General features: G+C 47.7%; 1 protein-coding gene across 1 annotated transcript in view; it reads left to right on the top strand.

Annotated features, from left to right (window-relative positions):
• LOC126535683 (glutamate receptor U1-like) overlaps nucleotides 1-24143 on the top strand; it is a 134797-nt gene that overhangs the window by 73543 nt on the left and 37111 nt on the right. The window contains exon 6 of the mRNA XM_072287015.1: nucleotides 12376-12495. Within this exon, the coding sequence (XP_072143116.1) occupies nucleotides 12376-12495 (120 nt within the window). The remainder of the gene's footprint in view (nucleotides 1-12375; nucleotides 12496-24143) is intronic.

Here is a 24143-nt window from a genome sequence, read left to right as displayed (position 1 = left end):
TCGAATAAAATCTCAAAGAATAGTGCATGAAACGCAATCAGTAGCGTAGAAACGGCAAGGATCGCACGGTAGTGATTCTCGAACGATATCCCGAAGAATCGAACACTGACTTGGGCATCAGTGGCCCCGAAACGGCGGAGATCACACGGTAGCGCTTCCCGGACGATATCCCGAAGAATAGAGAACGGACCTCGACATCACAGGCGCTGAAACGGCAGACATCGCATAGTAGCGCTTCTGCAACGAAATTCCTTAGAATGGATCACGGACCTGGCGATCAGTAGCGTCGGAATGGCAGAGATCGCATGGTAGCGACTCTCGAACGAAATCCCGAAGAATAGAAAACGGACCTCGACATCAGAGGCGCTGAAACGACGGACATCGCATAGTAGCGCTTCTCCATGGAAATGCCGTAGAATAGAGCACGGACCTTGGCATCAGTAGCGCCGAGACGTCTGAGATCGCACGGTAGCGCTACTCGAACGATATAATGAATAGAGCACAAAACTGGCCATCAGTAGCATAGAAACGGCAGAGGTTGCACGCTAGCAATTCTCGAGCGATATCCCGAAGAATCGAGCACGGACCTGGCCATCAGTAGCGTCCAAACGGCAAAGATCGCACGGTTGCGATTCTCGAACGATATCCCGAAGAATCCAGCACGGACCTATGCATCAGCAGCGCCGGAACAGCGGAGGTTGCACGGTAGCACTTCTCGAACGAAATCCCGAAGAATACAGAACGCACCTCGACATTAGGGGTGCTGAAACAGCGGACATCGCATAGTAGCGGTTCTCGAAAGAAATCCAGAAGAATAAATCCCTGACTTGGGCATCGGCATCAGTAACGCCGAAACGGCGGAGATAGCACGGTAGCTTTTCTCGAACGAAATCCCGAATAGAGCACGCACCTTGGCATCAGTAGCGACGAAACGGCAGAGAGCGCACGGTGACGCTTCTTGAACCAAATCCCGAAAAGTACAGCACGGACCTGTGCATCAGTAGCGCCGAGAAAACCGAGTTTGGTTGGTAGTTCTTCTTGAACGACATCGCGAATAAGCCCGGATCTGGGCATCAGTAGCGACGAAACGGCGGAGCTCACACGGTAGCGGTTCTCGAACAAAATCCCGACAAATAGAGCACGGACCTTGGCATCAGTAGCGCCGAGACGGCTGAGATCGCACGGTAGCGCTTCTCGAACGAAATCGGGAGTAGATCACGTACCTTGGCATTAGTAGCATCGAAATGGCGGAGATCGCACGGTAGCGCTTCTCGAACGAAATCGAGCAGAATTGAGCTCGGACCTCGGCATCAGAGGTACTGAAACTGCGGAGATCGCATGGCAGCGCCTCTCGAACCAAATCCCGAAAAATAGAGCACGGACATGGGCACCGGCATCAGTAACGCCGAAACGGCCAAGATAGCACGGTAGCGTTTCTCGAACGAAACCCCGAAGAATAGAGCGGGGACCTGGTCATCAGTAACGCCCAAACGGCGAAGATCGCACGGTAGCGCTTCTCGAGCGAAATCCAGAAGAATAGAGCAGAGACCTGGGCATCTGTAGCACCGAAACAACGGAGAAAGCACGGTAGCGTTTCTCGAACGAAATCACGAAGATTAGAGCGCGCGCCTGGGCATCAGTAGCGACGAAACGGCAGAGATCGCACGGTAGCGCTTCTCGAACAAAATCCCGAAGAATAGTCTCGGTAGGTGTGTTCTTATCAGACAGAATAGGCCATGGGATTTCTCCTGTAACTATTGCTTCGACCGGAACTTTATGTATTTTAGGAAGTAGATAGAAGCGGCCTGCTTCTTTGTTCTTGCACATCATGACGCGATATTTAGATTGCGTGATTATTTCCCTGGACAGGAGCTCCGCTATTTTGCTTTGTACAGTATTGACATCTGAAGTTGGGTTGGAGTCGAGTTTTCTGTAATGTGTGTCGTTTCTCAGATGTTTGCAGTCCTCAATCTTGTACATTTCTATAGGCCAGTTTACGATACGACTGCCTTTGTCTGCTGATTTTATTACAATATCAATCCTTTCTCCGACTTCCTTAAGGATTTGGTGCTGAGCGGGGGACAATCTTTTACGATTCAGGCAATGCCGCGCTAATTCTAGAATTTCCTTTTAGGTGAGCTTTATGTATAAATCCTGGTCTGGGCAATGTTCGACTTCCGGTGTCCACGTGCTAGGTTGTCTAAGACAGTCTCTATGCTGTTTTCCTACGTCTGGCTTATCGAAAAAGAACTCCTTGATCCGCATGAGTCTTGAAAACTGTTATATCTTTGTAGAGATCGTATTCGTTTACTGCGTTGTTCGTTGCACAAAACGTTAGACCATGTTTCAGGAGATCAACTACATCGGGGCTTAGACTTGGAATATGTCTACTACGATGCTGAAGTGGTCTGGATCCTCGCCCCTTACCACTATCGGTGGATCTATGGGCTGTAGGGGTTACATTAGTTTTCTTGGGTGTATCTGCAGCTCTAATACCTTTGTGCTGGTATTGATCTAGTTTTTTCCGCCCTAGTTTGGACAAGTTGTTCAAGTTCTCTTTTTTTCGGTTCAGATAGTTTTATGCTGTCGAGCTGATCAGAAATTATCGTAACTTGTTCTTGCAGTGTTCCTCGACAATTTCAAATAAAGAGACCGGTGCATTCTCTGCGACAGCACTCCACTTTAATAATTGCCTAGGGGGCAAATACCCGATGGCACATCAAACCTTAATTCTGGGAGCTTTGCGGGTTTTCCTTTCTTTAATGCAGCTAGTGTAAATTTTTAGGTAAAATCTATAATGTGTTTGTTTAGCGACGAGTTCGCGGGATCGGAGGAAAGTATTTTCCTATATGTCTTTTTCACGAGCACTGGTTTCTGCCGCTCCCTTTACTATCTCTTTCACAGACAGGATTGCCTACGACCACCAGCGAAGCTGGTAATAGAGAATTGCTGTGGACGCCCTTGACACGCCGGCTGACACACGGCCGTGTCACCGGCTTTGTGCACAGCACGCCTTTATTTTTAATTCTACACCCTCGCCGTTAACACACCTTCGCTCGTTGCCGCACCCACCCGCCTTACCCACTCTCCCGTTTAGAAGAACCCTACCTATATATACTGTTCCGAGGAAAGCATATGTCAACTTGAAAAAGACTAGTCCACTTGTCGAAACGTTGGGTCCCCCTTTCACCTTGTCGTTCTGCTCATCGTCTTGAATTTTCATCTCCCGCATTCCGCCCATATGTGTAGGATGTATTTTTTCACACCAATATAGTGATTTCATGACATCGCTTGACTAAAGCGAGACTTGCTAAAATATCGAGAAAGAGAGCTAGATTTCTAAAAAAGGGCTCAGCTACTCGTGGCTAAATTAAACTTTTGGTAGCTGGTTGTCCAAACGTAGGTAGATCTAGCTACAATATAGCTAAAGTGGCAACACTGATTGCACATGTAAGTTAAGTTCCTTTCCCTTGATCTCCTGGTAGCTTGAACACTAGTTAAGGAGGGAAGGTCTTTAAGGGTCCGAAGTCGGCGCCCCTCGATGATTCGAGTTCACGGTGGCAGCGCGAATGAAGATTGGTTGTCCGGTAAAAAGACGCCTTATTCAAACGCCGAGGCGTCTGTCCGAGTCCAAGCCAGAAACTCTGCTCCTCCTCCCGCCACAACCAAAACATGACTTTTTAAACCCTCAGTTGCACAAAGGATTCGCCAACGAGCCAATCACACATGCGAGTTCACGTCATTGCAACCAATAGCCCAACCACCTTCGCGCCGCACACGGCATTGGTTGAAACAGTGGCACACTTTAAAACACGCCAGGGGATAGGATTGCTCAAAGACACGTGTCTCTTCAGCAGTATTGTAAGAAACGCTCGGTCGGAGCAATTGCCGGCCTTGATCGCCAGTCTAAACCCGCCTGTTGCTGCAATTCACCACCGCCACCATCCCTCCCCCCTACGTTAGGCTCCGAGTATCGTCCCTTGATGTCCTCCCCTTTTCTCCTGCAAGCGGCCACCACGCAAGCTGCGTGGCGGCCGATGGAGAGCAGCACAATACCGCTGCGCAAACGCTCCGTCACGTGGCTTTTTTCACATTTCGCGGGCTTTCTTTGCAATCAGGAAAAAAGGGTTACGTCCGACATATCGTAAAGGAAACAACTCGATCTATGGTTTCTGAAGGCGCACTACAAATCTGCGTATCATACCTGGGGTCCTCAGCCAATAATTATAAGGTTGGGTAATTAAACTTCATTAATTAGTGAGTTATCGGTAAAAGAAAAACTTGTAGGAGTTACTATAGACCAGAACACGATAGTCTCGAACCGGATGGGTTGAGCGCATACTCCGGAACCCAGCCATCTTCCCTGAGCTGCCAATGCATCTAGCGTGTGTATGTTACAGGGTGTTCAATGTGTAAATATGTCTGTGCCCGCAACATCCAAGTACAGAACATCATTGGGGCGTCACGGCGTCATATATGGATGTGCAAATAACCAGCGAAAACGAAGCAGTTTGCAAAGCACCGTTTACGACGAAGACGATGTAAGTCGAGAGCTGTGCCGCTGTGGCATATTCAGCCGTGCATGTCCTCTTGTCTCTGTAAATGTGCATCTGTGCGTGTCTCTCTATGTGCATGTGTCTGTCTACAGACCTCAATTACAGAAAGGCCTGAGGTGGGCTTCGTCCAGCGGCTCTCGCCGTAGAACTCCGCACCTGATTCACAAGTAAATGCCGCGAAAGTGTTCGCACCGCTACAAAGTTCTGACGCTCATGTCAATCGAACTCATGCGTGACAGATTGAATTTCGTGCACGGGCGTTAGTGGCCACGAAATTTCGCAATACCTTTCAGCAACTATTCGAAACCTTTACGTGTGAAATCTGGTTTGTGTTGCTTATCGTAACTACTGGCCAGAAGGCAAGAGCGGCAATGTTTCTTAAAAAAGTATGCATACATTGCACAGTAGATCCAACACGGTTGAACTAAAGTTAATTCATTCTTCCGCCATCCCGAGACAAAAAACGGACACATCTTGGCGTCCGCCCACGTGCACTACGCTTAGTCGAATATACGACATGCCGCCTGTTTTCAAGGTGCGGGCCGCGAGATTTTTCCAGGCACTGCATCGCGTAGGCAAAGCATATCGCGTACTGCAAGGCTTTTACTAGTACATGACGTATTGTCAGACGTGCAAATCAAGGTGGAATAGCCACAGAACCAATGTTTCCGCATGCAAAGGTAACGTGGACTTGCCCGAACGATCCGCTCCTCCTGCGGACGTTCCGCTTGCCACAGCCATTCCGATTTGCAGCACACTCCTGCCGAGAAGCTGAAGTTCACTAACTAAATTCGCTAGCTAAAATTCACCATCCCGTCCTTCGTGAGCACTTCAAAGAAATGTCAAAGCGCGAGCAGTACAAGCAGCGCAAGCACCGCGTCTACCTGCGGTCACCTGGCTTGGCAGCTCGGCCCCGTCGGAGCAGCAGGTGGCGCCACCGCGCTTTGAAAATGGAGCCACGAATTTTTTTCTTTGTTCTGGTGTGTATGCTATTGCGAATAGTATGCGTTCGGTTCAATTCGCTTCTGACGCGCCTTTTATTTTTGATATCTTGGCTCAAGCTATGTAGGACTACCTGTACATATATTGACACGTCTGCTTGTTTATCTTTCTCGCGTGATCGCTTTTCACCGGCTAACCATTGTTAAACGTTATTGCTCAGTGCAGGCCGCGCCTGCATGTATCCGATGGTTCTTGGAATGTTGTCGACGGTTCTCTCCGTTGTCGGTTGTCACCGAACCTTGTGTAATGGGATTGTATGAGCGTCACGAATTGTATAGCGTTTTCTGGAAGACACGCCGGCGCCAGCGATGAGCCATGTTTAAAAGCCAACGCGTTGGACCCGTTGATCGGATTTTCGACGATTGCCGACTGTGTTCGTCGCTATCGTTATATTTGAATGTCACTTGTCTTTAGGGGCACAAATTCACCCAATGCAGACATTCGTCATCCACAGTTTTTTCTAGTGTGCTTCACCGTCACTGCGACGTGACATCTGGTGGAGGTGATTTTGCGTTCTTGTACCGGACGCCCCCGTCAAGCCAAGGCCCCGAAGAGAAGACCAAAACACCACGAAAGAGATGACCGGTCTGTTCTGCCACGCCAACCCGAACATTTCGGAGGACAAGTTGGCTTTACCATGCGTGCTGTGAATCAGGAACTTTTCGGCGGATTAATTAGCAATCCAACCAAGACATCGCAGAATCTTTAACGGGAGCCAATGGCATCGAGAAGATGCTGGAAATGTGCACTCGGCAATACAACCGCCGAATGCTTTCACCACAGAGCGAAATCCAAGCACTCGGCTCCGACGACCTCCGAAAGACCATTAGAGCCGTTGTACGCGAAGAACTGCACAGGATGCTTCCTTGCACGCAGCCTCGAGTAGCATCCACTGCTGGCATCGTCCGAGAAGAAATTCAGCGGATTCGCCGTGCCCACGCCGGAGGCGCTGTGACGCCGCAGTTCCTCTTTCACAGCTGCCAGCTCGTCCTCTGGTCACCCAGTGCAGCTACCCGATGAAGACATCTATGGCGCGCTTCAGACCACCGCCCGCTCTGCTATCACTGCGAGGAAGCCGGCCATGCATACCACCAATGCTCATACCGCGACTTAAGACTAGGAAAGTTTGCTGTCAACTCGCCGCTTCCGCAGGTTGGCGAGCGTCTACATGACATCACCGACTACACCACCGCAACGCAGTGGACACCCCAGTGTCATTCGCGTTAGCGGTCACCAGGACGCTACCTGTCACCAGGACGCGGTCAGCAGGACGCTACTACCAGCGCCACCAACTGTCCACAGGGACAGCCCGTGGTCTCTCCGTAAGCCCATATCCGGAAAACTAAAACTAGCAACCGTTGGAGGTGCACCGGTTAGTGTTCGTCGAAATGCCAACGTTCCTCCGCCGCCCACAAGACTCTGAAAAGACCTCGATGACACTACGCCACCTGAACAGACAAGAAAGCTCCGCCTAAAGAAGACCTGACTACCCGACGTAACATTTTTGGACAAGGCAACGCAGCGGTGACCCGACGCCGCGCCCTATCTGGAACGATAGACAAAGAACTATGGATCTCTACGTGCTTCTCAACGTCCGCTAAGTCACCGCTTTTGTAGACACTGGACCCGATTAATCCGTCATCAGTGGATTATTCGCTGCCAAGTTGAACAAAGTCAAGATGGCATGGGACGGCCCTCAAATTCGGACAGCTAAATGACACCTGATAACGCCGACAGGAATTTGCAAGGCAAGACTTACAGTTCATGACCGGACCTACCTTGCGACGTTCATCCTCCAGCAGTGCTCGCGATACCTAATTCTGGGCGTGGACGCCTTGAGGCAATACGGCGCCATCATTGACCTGAGCTACAAATCGATGACGCTATCCGAAGACCATGTTATATCGTCGGAGAGCACTCTGAGTCACCCTGCCTTGAGTGGGCTTGAAGATCAATTCAGCGTCTCGCCTCACTCCAGAATCGTCATTTCTGTGGGTACCAAAACACCGGGAGACATAGTAGGCGTTGTTGAGGGCGAGGAATATAAACTGCTAGACCGCGAAATTTGCGTCCCAAGAATCGCTCCACCGCACGAAGGAAAAACGAAAGTAATCCTGACAAAGTTCAGCTGAAATTGTGGCAACCAGCAGTGCATATGTCGTCTCTGATTGTGCCACCCTTACCTTGAGCGCCATAATTCCCGAAACAGTCTTCGACATCAATCCGAATATCCACATGAGCAAGCAGCAACAGCTCTAGCATCTTTTCCGACGATACAAAGACTCTTTTTCGATGTCATCGAGGGTTCGACAAACACTAGTTGCTAAGAATTGCATAATAACACAAGAATGCGCTCGGCCATTTCGTCAGATACCTTACCGACGCGGCAACGAGAAGCCACAAAGCAGCATGCGAATAAAATGCTACGCGATGAAACCAGGCAGCCTTCGAAGAGCCCATGGGCGTCTCCTGTATTTTTGAATAACGGAAAGGACAGAACCCTGCGTTTCTGCGTCGATTATCGTCGGCTTAACAAGGTCACGAAGAAGGATGTATACCCGCTCCCACAGATACATGACGAATTGGAGCGGCTGCACAAAGCTAAGTATTCTTTTCATCGATAGATCTTAAGACTGGCTACTGGCAAATTGAAGAAAACGAGAGGGATCGCGAAGAAAAACGCCTTTATCACGCCGGACAGCCTCTACGAGTTCAACGGCATGGCATTCGGACGGTGCTCGGCACCTATAGCGTTCCAGCACGTGATTGACACTGTATTAGCAGGCTTGAAGGGGCATACCTGTCTTGTCTACTTGGATGTTGCCTTCGGGGGCAATTTCAATGATCACCTTAGTTGGCTTGGGACAGTACCAGAGGTCATCAAGTCATCAGGGTTCACTCTGAAGCCATAAATGTGTCGCTTTGCCTACGATGAGCTCTGTTCCTGGGCCGCGTCATCAGCAAATCTAGAGTCAATCCTGATTCATAGAAGACATCGGCCATCGCTGAATTTACATAGCCCGCCGAGAAGAAGGGAGTGCATATGCCTTGGTCTGTGTGCGTATTACAGGCGCTTCGCCAATGATATTTCAATCAGTTGCCCAGTTGCCCATTGCCCAGTTCAATGAAGAGGTCCACAGCGAAATTCACACCAGCGCGAATAGCCTGGGCATCGGCGCTGTCGTAGTCCAGAATACAGACACATTTCAAAGGGTCATTGCTTACGCTAGCCGGTCACTGTTGAAAGCAGAAGCCAATTATTCGACGACGGAAAAAAACACCTTGCCATCATTTGGACTACGACGAAATTCGGCCCTTACCTATACGGCAGGCCCTTCGGTGTCCATGTCTTGCGTTGGCTGGCAAGTTTAAAGGACCCTCCAAGACGCCTCACACGGTGGAGTTAGAGACACAAGGAATTTAACATCGCCGTCGTCTACAAGTCGGGACGGAAGCACTCTTATGCCAACTGCCTGTCATGTGCCCCAATTGACCCGTCGCCGCAAGACTACGACAATGACGATGCCTTCCTTAGAATAGATAGATACGGAAGACATCGCTGAACAGCAACGAGCATACCCGGAGCTAAAAAACCACGTCGAGTACTAGGAAAGTAACCCCCTACGTTGTCCCTAGGGCGTTAAGGCGAGAATTGTCTCTTTTCCTGGCAAAGAAACGTACTCATGATGGAGAACATCACACCGGTACGCCCCAACTACCTTATTGTTTCCTCGGCAGTTCATGCACTGGCTCTGCACACCCCGCATGACTATCCAACCTCTGGGCACATGGGATTCTCCCGTATCCTGTCCAGGATGCAAAAGAAGTATTACTGGCCGCGCCTGACCACCGACGTCGCCACTACATCAGTACATGCAGACACTGCCTGCTACTCAAGACACTACGAACAAGGCCAGCGAGATTCCTACAGTCGATCGAGCGACGTCGCAGACCATTCCTCAGCAGATCGAAACGGACTTGTTGAGCCCATTTCCGATGTCGTCAGATCGTCGTGGCTACCGCCTACATTAACCGCTACGCCGAAACGAAAGCCATACCTAGAGGTGTTGCGGCCGATGTGGCGAAATCATTCGTCGAGAGCATTCTGTTACGACATAGTGCCCTACAAGTCCAGATCACCGATAGAGGAACTGCTCTTACGGCGTAGATTAATCAACCCATTTTGCGATACAGCCAGACAAGTCACCGCGGGACAACCGCCTACCACCCGCACACGAACAGAAAGCCTGAATACGACCATCACTGACATGTTATCCATGTACGTCGACGTCAAACGCAAGACTTGGGATGCTGTCCTGCCGTGCGTATCGTTAGCTTCCAACACGGCGGGGCAAGAAACAACGCAGATCACACAATTCAAACTGATTTACGGAAGGAACCCGAAAACGACTCTCAATGCCATGCTGCTACACGTTACCGACCGAGAGAATCTTAACGTCACCGCCCATCTGCAGCGCAGGAAGAAGCACGGCCGTAACCTGCGCATCAAGAGCCAGCAGAGGACGGACAGCCTTCGACGACGCAATGCCGAATATACCAGCCCCGTGATGTGTTTTGGTTTGGACCACGATACGCCGACGAGGACTTGGCGAGAAATTTTGTCGACTCTATTTCGAAGGTTACAAGATCGTCAGACATACTGGCGCACCGGATTAAGAGGTCGCACCCGACGTCATCTCGCAATCACGCCGCTTCGCACGACCTGAAGTCGTCCACGTGGAGCCTCTGAAACCTTTGTATGCCCGCTGACTAACTTCGGGACTTTGCTTTTTTTGTTGCATTAGTGATTTCTTTATTCCGGGTACATTACGTTTACGTGTTTGTTTGCAGAAGCGGTATATATGCGTATATATACATATATGGTGTGTGTGTGTGTGTGTGTGTGTGTGTGTGTGTGTGTGTGTGTGTGTGTGTGTGTGTGTGTGTGTGTGTGTGTGTGTGTGTGTGTGTGTGTGTGTGTGTGTGTGTGTGTGTGTGTGTGTGTGTGTGTGTGTGTGTGTGTGGAAACTCACGGTACTCTCGATCCCTACAGCGTTACAATATCCAAATATGTTTTATTCCAATCTTCTGACGTCAAATTTAGGTACCCACTTATACAAGCGTCGGGCGGTGACCAGGAGCATTGTTTAAACCGGCAAATTGAACGCTCTCTTCGTGTTTGTGGGATGTCACTTGTGTTCGTTTTCAAAACAAATTGGATTGTCTATTTTGACAGGTTTTTCTTCTTTAATTCGCTGACAAGAGGCGAGGTGCCCGCAGCAGTGAAGATGGCTTCAGTGGAGAGAGTGGTGCCAGCGTCTGCGATTGGCCCGCTTAGCCCTTTCTTAGCTTGTCGTAGCCGGTTGAAATTGCGGCGGCGTGCAACGAAAGGTTCGAATTCCGCTAAAATGGATCGTCATTGAAAGAATGTTGGCAAAAGGTGATGCCGTAAATGCGCCGAAATGTGCGAACAAATTCATGCTCCCCGGCAACTCTGAGTAGCCAGTGTTCTAGTGAACGGTAGGCAAGCCATCTTCTATTCCTTTCGAAACGGGATCAGCCTCCGGTTACTCAAAGAAAAAAACAAATTTTGTTCAGCATATGAATGCATCTTTATTACGTACTCGTCATACTGATGTGGTGAACTTTTCTAGTTTTATGACGTCGCGTGGCAGACAGGCGAAGTGGGTGCAGCCTGAAAATTGTTGACCAATAGCGAAGCGCTTATGGCAAAACGGTGTAGAATGGGCACTAATTGTTTTTATTTTCTTTGGTTTATATCTGCATAATCAGGGTGTGCACGTAATCAGATGGGAATTTTTTGTTATTTTCGTCACGTCGCATGTAAAAGAAGTTCAGTGGGGTACCAGCAGTTTGGAATAGCTTTACGTTACAGCGCACCATCAGTTACACTTGAGTTCTCGAACAGGCAGGACGTGTGTCGAATCAGCTCCTGAACAACGCACATTTTCAATGTGGTGGACGCGGTTTAAATCATAAATCCGGGAACTCAAAGAGGTAATGTGCTAACGTAATATCAGCGCATTCCTCACGCACTTAACGCTAAACCGCCAATGAATTTTTCTTGCTTTTTGTAGACTACATATTTCGCGTTGTGCCACACATCCCTGTCATTTGGCGTCTCCCCTTCGTCTTCGTTGTTTGCGCTGTAGTTATGAACACCGCTCGGAAGTAGCGCTCGTCCTCCTGGTTTGTCTCGCCGTCCAGTTGGTAATTTTGCTTTGCGCTTCCCAGTAAGAAGCCAGCGAGTGTGCCGACGTCAGTGGCCTCCGCCGGCTGCGCGGAATAATTGGGAGAGCACTGTGACGCCATCGTAACTCAAGTCAGTTTAATTCATAAAAAATGCACGACATTATAACATAGCTAAGGTGACATCAACATGTGCGAAAGGATTAACCGAAAACTTTCAGGTCTCATTCATCGCAAAGACAATTTGTCCGGCTACCAGATGGTTCTACAGCCTTCACTCTGCACTCAATATATGCAAAACTAACCTCCATGCTTGATCAATCTCAGTGTAGCTTGAACGGGAGTTTGTTTATAAAGAGGAATCGTTCGTTAGAAGTCGCGGTAAACTGGTAAACGGCATTCTTTGAAGAACCTAACGGGAGAGTACCCCAGAAATTAAATTGCGCAACCATGCCTGCATTTCGTGCACAAGTTTTACTCAAAGAGCGAAAGAGCGAGAATTTGCGTGCAAACTTATCATTTCCGCTTTTGCGAGATTCACGTGTTTGCCTTGCTTGCCGTTTGGCGGAAAGGCCCAGTGCAATGTGGTGGTGCCGGCACTGCGCAGAACTCGCTCGACATCTACCAACGCCAGGTGTGGGTCAAGGCGCGTCGCATGGGGGGCATCATGCCCGTCAAGGACGTATTCTCCAAGGAAACGTTCGACGACGTGCTTCAGTCCAAGAAGGTACGTTCGTAGCCTTATACTTTGCTGAATTACTACATTTGAAGAAAGTGTTTTCGTTTAGGAACTTGAAACCGAACCAGTACTTTTTTCACCGGGTGTTCGATAACATTCTTCGAGAAAAAGAGATGGTACTCGATCCTGATTTTGATTTAGGAGGTGTCTCTTAGTCGCACCCGCACCTCGGCGTTGGTGTTCTTTAGGTTAACTTTAGGCAAACACAACGCATGAACCGAACTCGGGGGCAACTGTTTTCTTATCATTAGCCGGTTAAATGTCATGCCACCTTGTGTGTGACGTCATTAATGACGTCATCACTTCCACTTTCTAGGTATGGGTTTGTAAAGATTTCGCCAAAGTCGTGCTCACGTGCGGGTCTCTAAAGTCTACGATACTGTGCTTTGGTGTGCGGTAATCAGTGATATATAAATAATTCTAATTATTCCAGGCGTTTCAGTAACTCAACTTGTAACTTCCTTATGTTTTGATAGCATATCTGTAATGGAACCCATGAATTTTGTACTGTACTATCTTTTTCAATCTTTTTCTCATTAATTGTCAATTTCTTTCCCCGTCGTTCCGGAGGTGAACCGGAAGTGCTGCGCAAGAAACAATAGTGTCACTGGGTGCTCGGAGCACTAAAAACCAACATGTGGGATGAGACGGGAGCTTCTTATATTTGACACGCTTATAGTAGAGTACATTCTATGAAATTGCAGTTTGCTATTTCGTCATGTAATTACTGCTGCCCCCTTACTCAATTCCCTTCATTGGGCCTGTAAGGTAATATAAATAAATAAACTAAAAAATAAGTACATAGAGCATGCAGTCTGTGTGAGATGTATGTTAGGTTATGTTTTGTTGATCCATCCTGCATGCGTTCGCCACATGCGTGCGCAAAGACCACGCACGCACGGGTGATGGGGCCGCGTCAAATGCCGATCCACGCTCGTCCTCGGCCACCTCTCATGTGCACGCGTGCTGTGCTTCGCCACTCGCCATAGGCGGTCAAGAAGTTGTGTGACAACAGTTTAGTAGTCACTGCATAGAGGCTAGCTAAGGCCTCAAGAGGGTTAAGGCCAAATTATAAAGCCGTCTAATAAGGATTTGCATCTCAGCAATGACAGAGTGCCTCCGCGAGTGAAAGACATGTCTAGGTGCAACTACGAACGAATTCGCCATCAACTCTTGTGCAGGTGCAGCTGATAACCCCGAAAGGCGTGTTGTAAAATCCTGATGTCTTTACCTACAACGACACCGCCACTGGTCTTAAAACAACTGTCTTATTTTCTCTCCTAATTTGACCACATACTTATTTACTAAGACAAATTGTGCCCGCTGTAACAACTCTATCAGATGCCTGCCTGGCAGCCGCGGCCTCACGGTTGGGCATCTGTCTCGGTGGCACGATGACGACGTGGGTTCGTAATCACGCTGTCTCTACCACTGCCAAGAACCAAGGCAGCGTCGCTACTTTACTGACTTACTCGTTGCATGAAGTTTCGACAATTAAATTATTTCCCCGAATTTCACCAACCGCATTTGGTTTGCGTCCACTGGAACTCGACTTGCGCTGTCGTCTGCCGCCCAGACTTTCTCGTCATGAAACAACATGATTGTTCCGCATGCGCTTCGGCGTAGCATTCAGGACCGCTTATTGACTGCTCGGTCATTCTTGAAGATGCGAGGAACGTCAACACATCCTGTGCCACTAACCAACCACCGACTCTCAACGGTATGCTCCGCCTGCTCGTTTCATGCACGACAGGCCGTCCTCGGAACCAAATATCCCGGGAATTTAACCGGAGAATTCTAGCATGCACCTCCAAAGCGCCCATGCTCTTTGTCAAGGCAACTGAGTTGTACGAGCGCTTGTGACTATGCCTCAGAAAACATCATCTCAGTGTGCGGGCACACTGCAGGGCAGTCAAATGGGTGCGACCATGGTTACCCTCCGTGTCGTTCCTGCCTTCTCTCTCTCTTTGATAGAGCTGTTAATTCACACTTACCGTACACCTGTACGCCGCGGCAGCCAACAGACAGCCTTCTAAATTTTTGGCTGTATTTCTGGAATTTCTGCACACTTTTGTGATCATTGCGAACAAACCTCCAAGGCAATACAAAATCCTTACGTTCCTTCAACGTTCGCCGTAACCTTACGATATTTTGAGCGGTCAAGTTACTTGAACCAATATGTCGACGTTAGTGACAAGTAAGAAGGCTTATAATGTTCCTCAACTTTCCAGTTTATGCTTGTGTCGAAAGGTTTCTAATAGCCTAGTTAACAAAATGAGTTTGATTAGTTAATTATTTGCGTTCGTTTATTTTGCCAATGATGCCCGCCTGGCCAGATAATTATTCTGCACAGATGCGGTTCGCGTAACGCACACTTTTCTTATTCATCATCTTCATCAGCCTATTTTATGTTCACTGCAGGACGAACGCCTTTGCCGGTGATCTCCAATTATACCTGTCTGGCGCCAACTCATTGCAACTTGTGTCTGCGAATTTCTCAATTGTATCACGCCACCTAGTTTTCTGTCGTCCTCGACTGCGCTTTCCTTCTCTTTTTACCCATTCTGTGCAATCTAATGGTCCACCGGTTATCCATCTTACGCACTACATGGCCTGCCCAGCTCCATTTTCTTCTGTTGGGGTCAACTAGAATATCGGCTATACCTGTTTGCTGTCTGATCCACACCACTCGCTTCCTGTCTGTTGGCGTTACACCTAACATATTTCATTCCATCGCTCTTTGCGTAGCAGTCCTCAACTTGTTCTCGAGCTTCTTTGTAAACCTCCAAGTTTATGCCCCATATGTTAACACCGGTACAATGCATTGATCGTAGACCATTCTTTTCAATGATAGTGGTAAGCTGCAGGTGAGGATCTGGCAATGCCTGCCGCATGTATTCCAACCCATTTTTATTATTCTGTATGTAAATTTCCTTCGCATGATCAGGGTTCCCTATGCATAACTGGGGCCGTATAACGTAAAACCATTCCAATATGTTTTTATTCCAATCTCCTGACGTCAAGTTTGCGTAACCGCCGACGCAAGCTTCGGGCGGTCAGCCGCAGGGTTGTCTGAACAAACCAATCAAATGCTCCCTTCGTTCATAGGAGGTCACTTTTGCTCGCTTGAAATACGAATAACACTGCTTGCACTCAGCGGCTTGTCTTATCTAATTGGCTCACAAGACGCGAGGAGCATGCTCAATAGGAGAGGGATTCGATGGGGCCGAACCACTGCACTGAATATTGATAACCGGATGATTAGGGTGGTGCCGGCGTGTCCGATTGGTCCACTTTCTATTACTTAGCTTGCGGTGGCTCGTCGACAATCGCTGTGGCATGCAACGGAAGCTTAAGAATGACGCTACAACGGATTCTCAGCAAAGAAGAGTTGGCAGAACGAAGTCGTAAACATGCCGAAAGTTCTGGAAAACGTTACACGGCCATGTAAAAAGTTTTATTACACGCAAATAAACCCATGCTCTCCGGCAGCGGCGAGTAGCCAGTGCCGGAGCGATCGGTGGCAGCCATCTTTTATTCCTTTCGGAACGGGGCAGCCTGCTGCTATTCAGAAGAAAATTCAGTTTTGTTCGGCATATTAATGCATTTTTAACGCGTACGCGTAACTTCGATGCTGTAAGTTTTTGCGGTTTTGTGACGTCGCGGGAGAGGCAGGTAAAGTGGGTGCAGCCCGAAAACTTTTCACCAATAGCCGAGGGCTAATGGCAAAAAGGCGTCCAATCAGAAATAACAATTTTCTTTTGCGCAGTCAAATTATGCATAATCAGTGTGTACACGTCATATCAGATGGGGAGCTATCGCGGTTTTCGTGACGTCGCGTGACAGACAGGTGAAGTGGAGGTGGTCCAAAAAAGTTTTGACCAATCGCGGTGGGCTGATTGCAGAAATGGAATAGAAAAGTTTGGAACAGTTTTACGTTATAACGCCCCTGGACTATATAAACCTACTCTGTTGTGACAGAATGACGTCAAGGCCACACCCCCTGTTCGTACCTAGATAAACAGCGCGCGTTTTGGGATTAAAGCCATTCCTATTCCTGCGATCTGAGTAGCGTCTGTATGCATGCTACAACAAGTGGCGACGAGGATGGGACCCGAAGCCTAGGCCGAGATTGCGCACTACAAAAAGAATGGCGAAATTTTTGGATTTTGAGCCTTTCGTCGGTGATGGCAAAGAAGATTTCATGTCTTATGTTGAGATTTTACCACTACTGGAAAGTGACTCAAAACAACGATGACAGCCTGAAGAAATCTGTCTTTATAACGGCCATTGGTAAACGCCCCTACAAAATGCTGAAGGACCTGTTGCTACCAGCGAAGCCAGAAGACAAATCATTCGATGAAATCGTCGCAGTCCTGAGAGAACACTACTCTCCTGGAAGCAAAGTTATCGCCGAAAGGTTCAAGTTTAATCGCCGCTACCAGATGGAAGGTGAGACAATTTCCGCGTTTGCAGTGGAACTACGCCATATGGCAGCAAGATGCGATTTTGGGCCGATCCTGGACGATGCTCTTCGAGACAGGTTCGTGGCTGGCCCAGCGACGCTTCGATTCAAGCCAGCCTTCTGAAGAAAAATGTGCGTATGAATTAGCAAGAAGCGTGGAACTGGCTGCGAAAGAATCCAAAGGCTTCTGGCCAACCTCTGACAAGACTTTTCTCGACGAAGGCGTCCACGTCATTCAGAAGGGTCAACAAAGACAAAAGGCGAGGACTCCGGTGGCTCTTGCAGCCGGTAACTCTTGTTACCGATGTGCGGAGCAACACGATGCTGGAGACTGTCCATATCGAAAGACAACGTGTCATTATTGCAAAATGACCGGTCATCTGGCTCTGGCGTGCAAGAAAAACAAACGAGATGCAGATAATGCATTCAACGACAACGATGAAGAAGTGGAAGAGTTACAACTTTTTCACTTTCAGCAAAGTGGACCGACGACTCGACCTTACCGAGTGCAAGTGCACATTGCAGGTACGCCGGTGGAGATGCAGATAGACACAAGAGCCGCTGTCTCGATTATTAGCGAGAGCGTTTTTTCGGCCCTGTCTTGTTTACAGCCACCAGTCAAAACAGGACTGCAACTTAGAACGTACGAAGGCGCACCACTGGGCATCGGGCAAATTGTAGGGCAAGCGGAAGTGCCTGCGGTCTACCGAGAACAACGCAAGACGTTGCCTGTCGTGGTTGTACCTGGAAGGACGCCGTCACTACTTGGACGTGACTGGCTTGCAGAAGTGAGGATTGACTGGAAGAGCGTATTCACGGTGCAGACAGACGGAATGGTGGAGGAGCAGCTACACAAATATAACGGCGTTTTTCTACGGAGATAAGACTAATAAAGGGACACAAGGCACAGCTGGTCCTAAAGGAAGACGCCAGACCAGTTTTCTGCAAGGCTCGACCGGTTCCCGTTTCCCTGCGGACAGCAGTCGAAGAAGAAATTCGACAGCTCGAACGGAACGGGGTCCTGGTTCCTGTGGCACAAAGCGACTGGGACAGTGTCCTAACCAGTGGTCGTCGTCCCTGAGGCAGACAAGAAGGTGAGGCTGTGTGGAGACTTCAAAATTACCCTAAATCCTTGCATAATGACGGAGCATTATCTATTACCCTTAGTAGAAGACATCTTTGCAGTAATTGCGGAAGGCAAGGTATTCACGGTCTTAGACCTGACCACTGCGTGCCAACAAATAGAAGTGCACCCTGACTCTCAAAAGCTGTTGACGCTTAACACGCACATCGGCTTATTTCAGTGCCTCCGCATGCCATATGGAATTTCCAGTGCCCCAACCATATTCCAGTCGGTGATGGATCAAGTATTAAAAGGCGTGAAGGGCGTTGCCTGCTATCTCGATGATGTCCTCATCACGGGAGCATCCGAAAGGGAATGTTTCGAACGCGTTGAAGCCGTCCTTACTCGGTTTCGGGAGCACGGCGTTCGGCTCAAGCAAGAGAAATGCGAGTTTTTGAAAGACTCTATCACCTATCTGGGGCATGTTATTAGCGCAACTGGAATTAAGCCGTGCACGGAAAAGGTTGAAGCTGTTAGGAATGCGCCAGCTCCAAGGAATGAATCGGAACTAAGAGCGTACCTTGGCATGCTATCTTTTTACTCCAAGTTCACCCCCAACATGTCCACACAGCTGAAACCCCTATATCAATTACTGAAGGGAACTCGGCAGTGGCAGTGGCCAAAAGACGCTGAAGAGTGCTTCCAGAGGAGCAAGCGTTGGTTGACGAGTGACAGTGTCCTAACCTTCTACAATCCGGAAAAATCAATATGCCTTGTAGCAGACGCGTCTGTATACGGAGTGGGCGTGGTGCTCTTCCACGAAATCGAAGGAAATGAAAAACCGATAGCGTACGCTTCGCGAACACTCAGTAAAGCAGAGACCGGGTACTCCCAAATAGAAAAAGAAGCGCTGGCCTTGGTGTTCGCTATCAAACGATTTCATAAATATATTTATTGACGAGAGTTCACTATATACTCTGATCACCTGCCATTAAATGGCTTACTCGGACACTATAAGCCCATTCCAGCACTATCAGCTGCCCGAATGCAGCGCTGGCTGCTGCTACTTGCGGCCTACCGTTACAAATGGGTATATAGGAAAGGGAAGGCTCTCGCTAATGCAGACGCATTATCGCGGCTTTCGCTAAACAACGAAGCTGACGTCAGTGACTACGTGCAGTTTTTCTCGAAGACAGACGAACTGCCGTTATCATCTGAAGATATTCAGAAAGCAACAAAGAAGGACCCAGTCCAATCGAAGGTCCACTTCTTCACACTAAATGGATGGCCAGCAAAGGTTGCCGATGAAAATTTAGCACCGTACTTTACTAGACGCCATGAACTATCGTTGGATCGAGACTGCGTGACCTGGGGCAATCGCCTAATTGTGCCACGTGCGCTTGTTATGCCGGTTTTAAAACTGATGCACGAAGGACATCCAGGCGCGACTAGAATGAAATCTTGCGAGGAGCCATGTGTGGTGGCCCCAGCAAACTTCCTACATAGAAGACACTGTCCAGAGCTGTGCAGTCTGTCAATTTAGGCAAAACACGCCGTCCCAGGTAGACTTCACCCCTTGGGCCCGTGCACGCAAACGATGGGAAAGAGAGCACTTGGACTTCGCTTTTGCAAACTCATGCTGGTTACGAGTCCTGATAGATGCTTATTCCAAATGGGCAGAAGTTGTGAGCATGAAAACAACTACAGCGGAAGCAACTGTGCAAGAGCTGCGAAGAATACTTGCCAGTTTGGTCTACCGGAAATGGTCGTCACAGACAATGGGCCGCAGTTCACGTCTGCTCAGTTCTTTACATTCCTTGCCTCCAATGGCATACGCCACCTCACTTCTCCGCCTTATCATCCTCCTTCGAATGGGGCGGCGGAACGACTTGTGCAAACCGTCAAGAAAAGCCTACTAAAGCAAACTGGAGAACATAAAAAGCATGGCAAGTCTACGCAGCATTGCGTCGATCAGTTTTTGTTATCGTACAGGAGCACGCCCTGCGCATCGACAGGGATTACGCCACCTCAGTTGTTTTTGACATGGGCCCCAAGAGCACGTCTTAGCCTCCTGCACCCGGAGCTGAGTAACCGGTTGAAGACTGAATCGCGGCAGCCCACTTTTGCCCGCTCAAGGTCTACATGGCGCGAATTCACAGCAACCGACGAGGTGCGAGGGAAAGGAACTCGTCCTGGCGACCCTCTTTGGTTAGCAGGCACCATCACGCGCCGTATTAGTGCTGTCACGTGTACAGGGCGGGTGAATAACGAAGAACGTTTTGTGCATGCCGACCATATCGTTTCAGCTAACTGCCCAGATTACCAGCCAGTCAGAAGCTCGCATTCAGTCATACAACTTCCAGGACGGCTCGATCAAGCAGACCCCATGGCTGCCCGAGAAATGGCAGCCCTTCCAGACCGTCCACAGCGCGACGATCAGACACTGCAAGACCAACCTTCACATGAGACCCCAGCATCGGGGTGCCTAGAAGATCACGAGGCGATATCCGGCCCCGAGAGCTCGGAGCAGGTTCCAGCGCAGTCTACTCCTGAAACCTTAAGGCGTAGTACACGAACACGCAAGTAACCAGATAGATGGGGATACAATTAAAAAGAAAATTAAAGCTGGCAGGAGTGTTGTGACAGAATGACATCAAGGCCACACCCCCTGTTCGTACCTAGATAAACAGCGCGCGTTTTGGGAATAAAGCCATTCCTATTCCTGCGATCTGAGTAGCGTCTGTATGCATGCTACAACATTCTCCTTCACAGACTCTAAAGGCTGGCGATCTTGAACTCTTGTTCTCTTGCCAGGTTATTGAACACTGTCTTGTGCGTATTAATTTTCAACCCCACTCTTACACTTCCTCTGTTAAGGTCCTCCATCATTTGTTGCAATTCGTCCGAAGTGTTAGTCAACAGGACAATGTCATCCGCAAACCGAAGGTTGCTGAGATATTCACTGTTGATGCGGACTCCTAAGCCTTCCCATTTTTATAACTGAAATACTTTTTCCTGCATGCAGTGAATAGCATTGGGGAGATTGCATCTCCCTGCCTGACCCCTTTCTTTATAGGTATCTCTCTACTTTTGGAGAACCAAGGTAGCTGTGCAGTTTGTGTAAATATTTTCCAAGATATTCACGTATGTCTCCTGTACTGCTTGATTATGTAATGCCTCTATGACTACTGGTATCTCTACTGAATCAAATGCATGTTCAGAATCTATAAAATCCATATAGAGAGGTTGATTTTACTCTGCAGATTTTTCGATTACCTGATTGATAACATAGATGTGATCCATTGTAGAGTGGTGTCCATTCCTGAAGCCAGCCTGCTCTCATGGTTGGCATATTGGAAAGTTGAGGGACGTTATAAGCCTTCTTACTTGTCACTAATGTCGAAATATTGGGTCATGTAGCTTGACCCCTCAAAATATCGTAAGGTTAGGCCGAACGTTGAAGGAACGTAAGGATTTTGTATTGTCTCGGAGGTTTGTTCGCAATGATCATAAAAGTCCGCAGAAATTCCAGAAATATAGCTAAAAATTTAGAAGGCTGTCTGTTGGCTGCCGCAGTGTGGATCAGACAGCGAACAGGTATAGCCGACATTCTAGTTGACTTCAACAGAAAAAAAGGAAGGTGGGCAGGCCATGTAGTGCGTGAGACGGATAACCGGTGGACCATTAGATTGTGCAGAATGGGAAACAAGAGAAGGGAAGCGCAGTCGAGGACGACAAAAAACTAGGTGGGGTGATAAAATTAAGAAATTCGAAGGCACAAGTAGCAAGTGTTGCCCTTAGTCTATTGTAAATTATCTTAGAGAATATTTTATACAATATTGAAAATATGTTAATGGACTTCTAATGTTTCAATTCTTGAACGTCTCCTGTTTTGGGGATTATTATCATGTTTGCATGATGTCCTCTGGAACCCATGAAAGCGTGAGACATTTCGCATAAAGGGCCGCAAGCTTTTAAAGCATGATATCTCCTCGATCTTTGATTAAATAGACTTATTCCGTATTCCACTGCCCCTTTCTTTAGGATTTTAGAATTTTTTCAGGAATTTTTTATAATGCTCAACATCATCATCAGCAGCCTGGCTACGCCCACTGCAGGGCAAAGGGCTCTCCCGTACTTCTCCAAGTGCACCGGTCATTTGATAATTGGGGCCATGTTGTCCCTGCAAACTTCTTACTCTCCGCCCACCTAACTTTCTGCCGCCCCCTGCTACGCTTCCCTTCTCTTCGAATCCTGTCGGTAATCCTTAGTGACCATCCGTTATCTTCCCTCCTAATTACAGGTCCTGTCCATGCCCATTTCATTTTCTTGATTTCAACTAAAATGTCATTAACTCGCGTTGCTTCCTTCACCCAATCTGCTCTTTTCTTATCCCTTAACGTTACAGCCATCATCCTTCTTTCCATAGCTGGTTGCGTCATCCTCAATTTAAGTAGAACCTTTTCCTCAGCCTCCAGGTTTCCAACCCGTAGGTGAGTACTGGTAAGACAAAGCTGTTATACACTTTTCTCTTGGGGGATAATGGCAACCTGCTGTACATGATCTGAGAATGCCTGCCAAACGCACCCCAGCCCATTTTTATTCTTCTTATTATTTCAGTCTCATGATCCGGATCCGCGGTCACTATGTGCCAAAAGTAGATGTATTCCCGTACCACTTCCACTGCCTCACTACCTATCGTAAACTGCCGTTCTCTTGCGAGAATGCTAAACATTACTTTAGTTTTCTGCAGAATAATTGTTTGACCCACCCTTCGGCTTTGCCTCTCCAGGTCAGTGAGCATGCATTGCAATTGGTCCCCGGAGTTGCTAAGCAAGGCAATATCATCAGTGAATCGCAAGCTACTAAGGTATTCTCCTTTAAATGTTATACCCAATTCCTCCCAATCCAGGTCTCTGAATATCTCCTTTCTTTATAGAGGTAACTAGGAAGTGTCCGTCAGGTAACTTCAGGCGTACCGCAAGGCAGCGTATTAGGACCGCTTTTATTTTTGATCTATATTAATGATATAATAGACGCAATCCACTATGATGTGCATGTCAATCTATTTGCGGATGACTGTGTCATATTTAAAAAAATCGCTTCACGAAACGATCACGCATGCTTGCAGAAATCGGTCATGGCAATTTCCAATTGGTGCAAACTTTGGGGCATGGAATTAAATGTACATAAAACAGTCTTGCTGCGAGTAACAAGAAAAAAGGAACCTAGTATAATTTCCTATGTTCTAAACGACACAAAAATAGCTGAAGTTGAACAATACAAATACTTAGACGTCACATTCACTAACAGATTCTCCTGGTCAGGCCATATTTCCCTTACATGTTCAGCAGCTTTGCGGAAATTATGGTTCTTGAAAAGGAAACTTAAAAAGGCACCGGTAAACACAAGAATTTTAACATATAACACATACGTGCGATCGAAACTTGAATACGCAGCGGTTGTATGGGATCCTCATACCAAAAAGGACATCATGAATTTGAAACGTGTACAAAGGAAGGCCGTTAGATTTATCTTTGGAAAATATAAAAGAGAGCATTCCCCGTCCTTGCTAATGCTTAGGAATAAAATCACTTCACTAGAACACAGGCGTAAAGTTAGTCGTCTCCAGTTTTTACATAACATCATAAATGGAAAAATCGGGCTTCAAATACAGCAATATGTAACGCCTCTTAATGCACGAAAAACAAGACAGAGACACAACTTTTCCCTTACGCCATTATTTGCTAAAACAAAATCTCACATGAATAGTTTTTATCCGCGTACTATAAACGAAAGGAATTCTCTCCCTGTTGAAGTACTTCAATCGGGGAACTTCACAAATGCGTTGGAAAACTATTTTTCACAAAAGATAACACAACCATAAACACAAATTTGTTCCCTATTTTTCTCGTTTTCATATGTGAAATTTCCTGTATTTAGTTATGTTTAGTGTCCGACTGTTGTTTGGCACAGCGTTTCGATCCATATATAAATTCAAATGTGCGATTATTTTGTTGTAGTTACTGTGCTAAGGGAAGCATTGTGATTTTTGTAACGTGACTATGGGATGCATCATTTTCATGCACTGTTTATATATACATTTTT

Source organism: Dermacentor andersoni, chromosome 3 (genome assembly GCF_023375885.2).
Source record: "Dermacentor andersoni chromosome 3, qqDerAnde1_hic_scaffold, whole genome shotgun sequence".
Classification (NCBI taxonomy): domain Eukaryota; kingdom Metazoa; phylum Arthropoda; class Arachnida; order Ixodida; family Ixodidae; genus Dermacentor; species Dermacentor andersoni.
The sequence above is the reverse complement of the archived record's forward strand: the minus strand, read 5'-3'. Positions and strand labels throughout refer to the sequence as shown.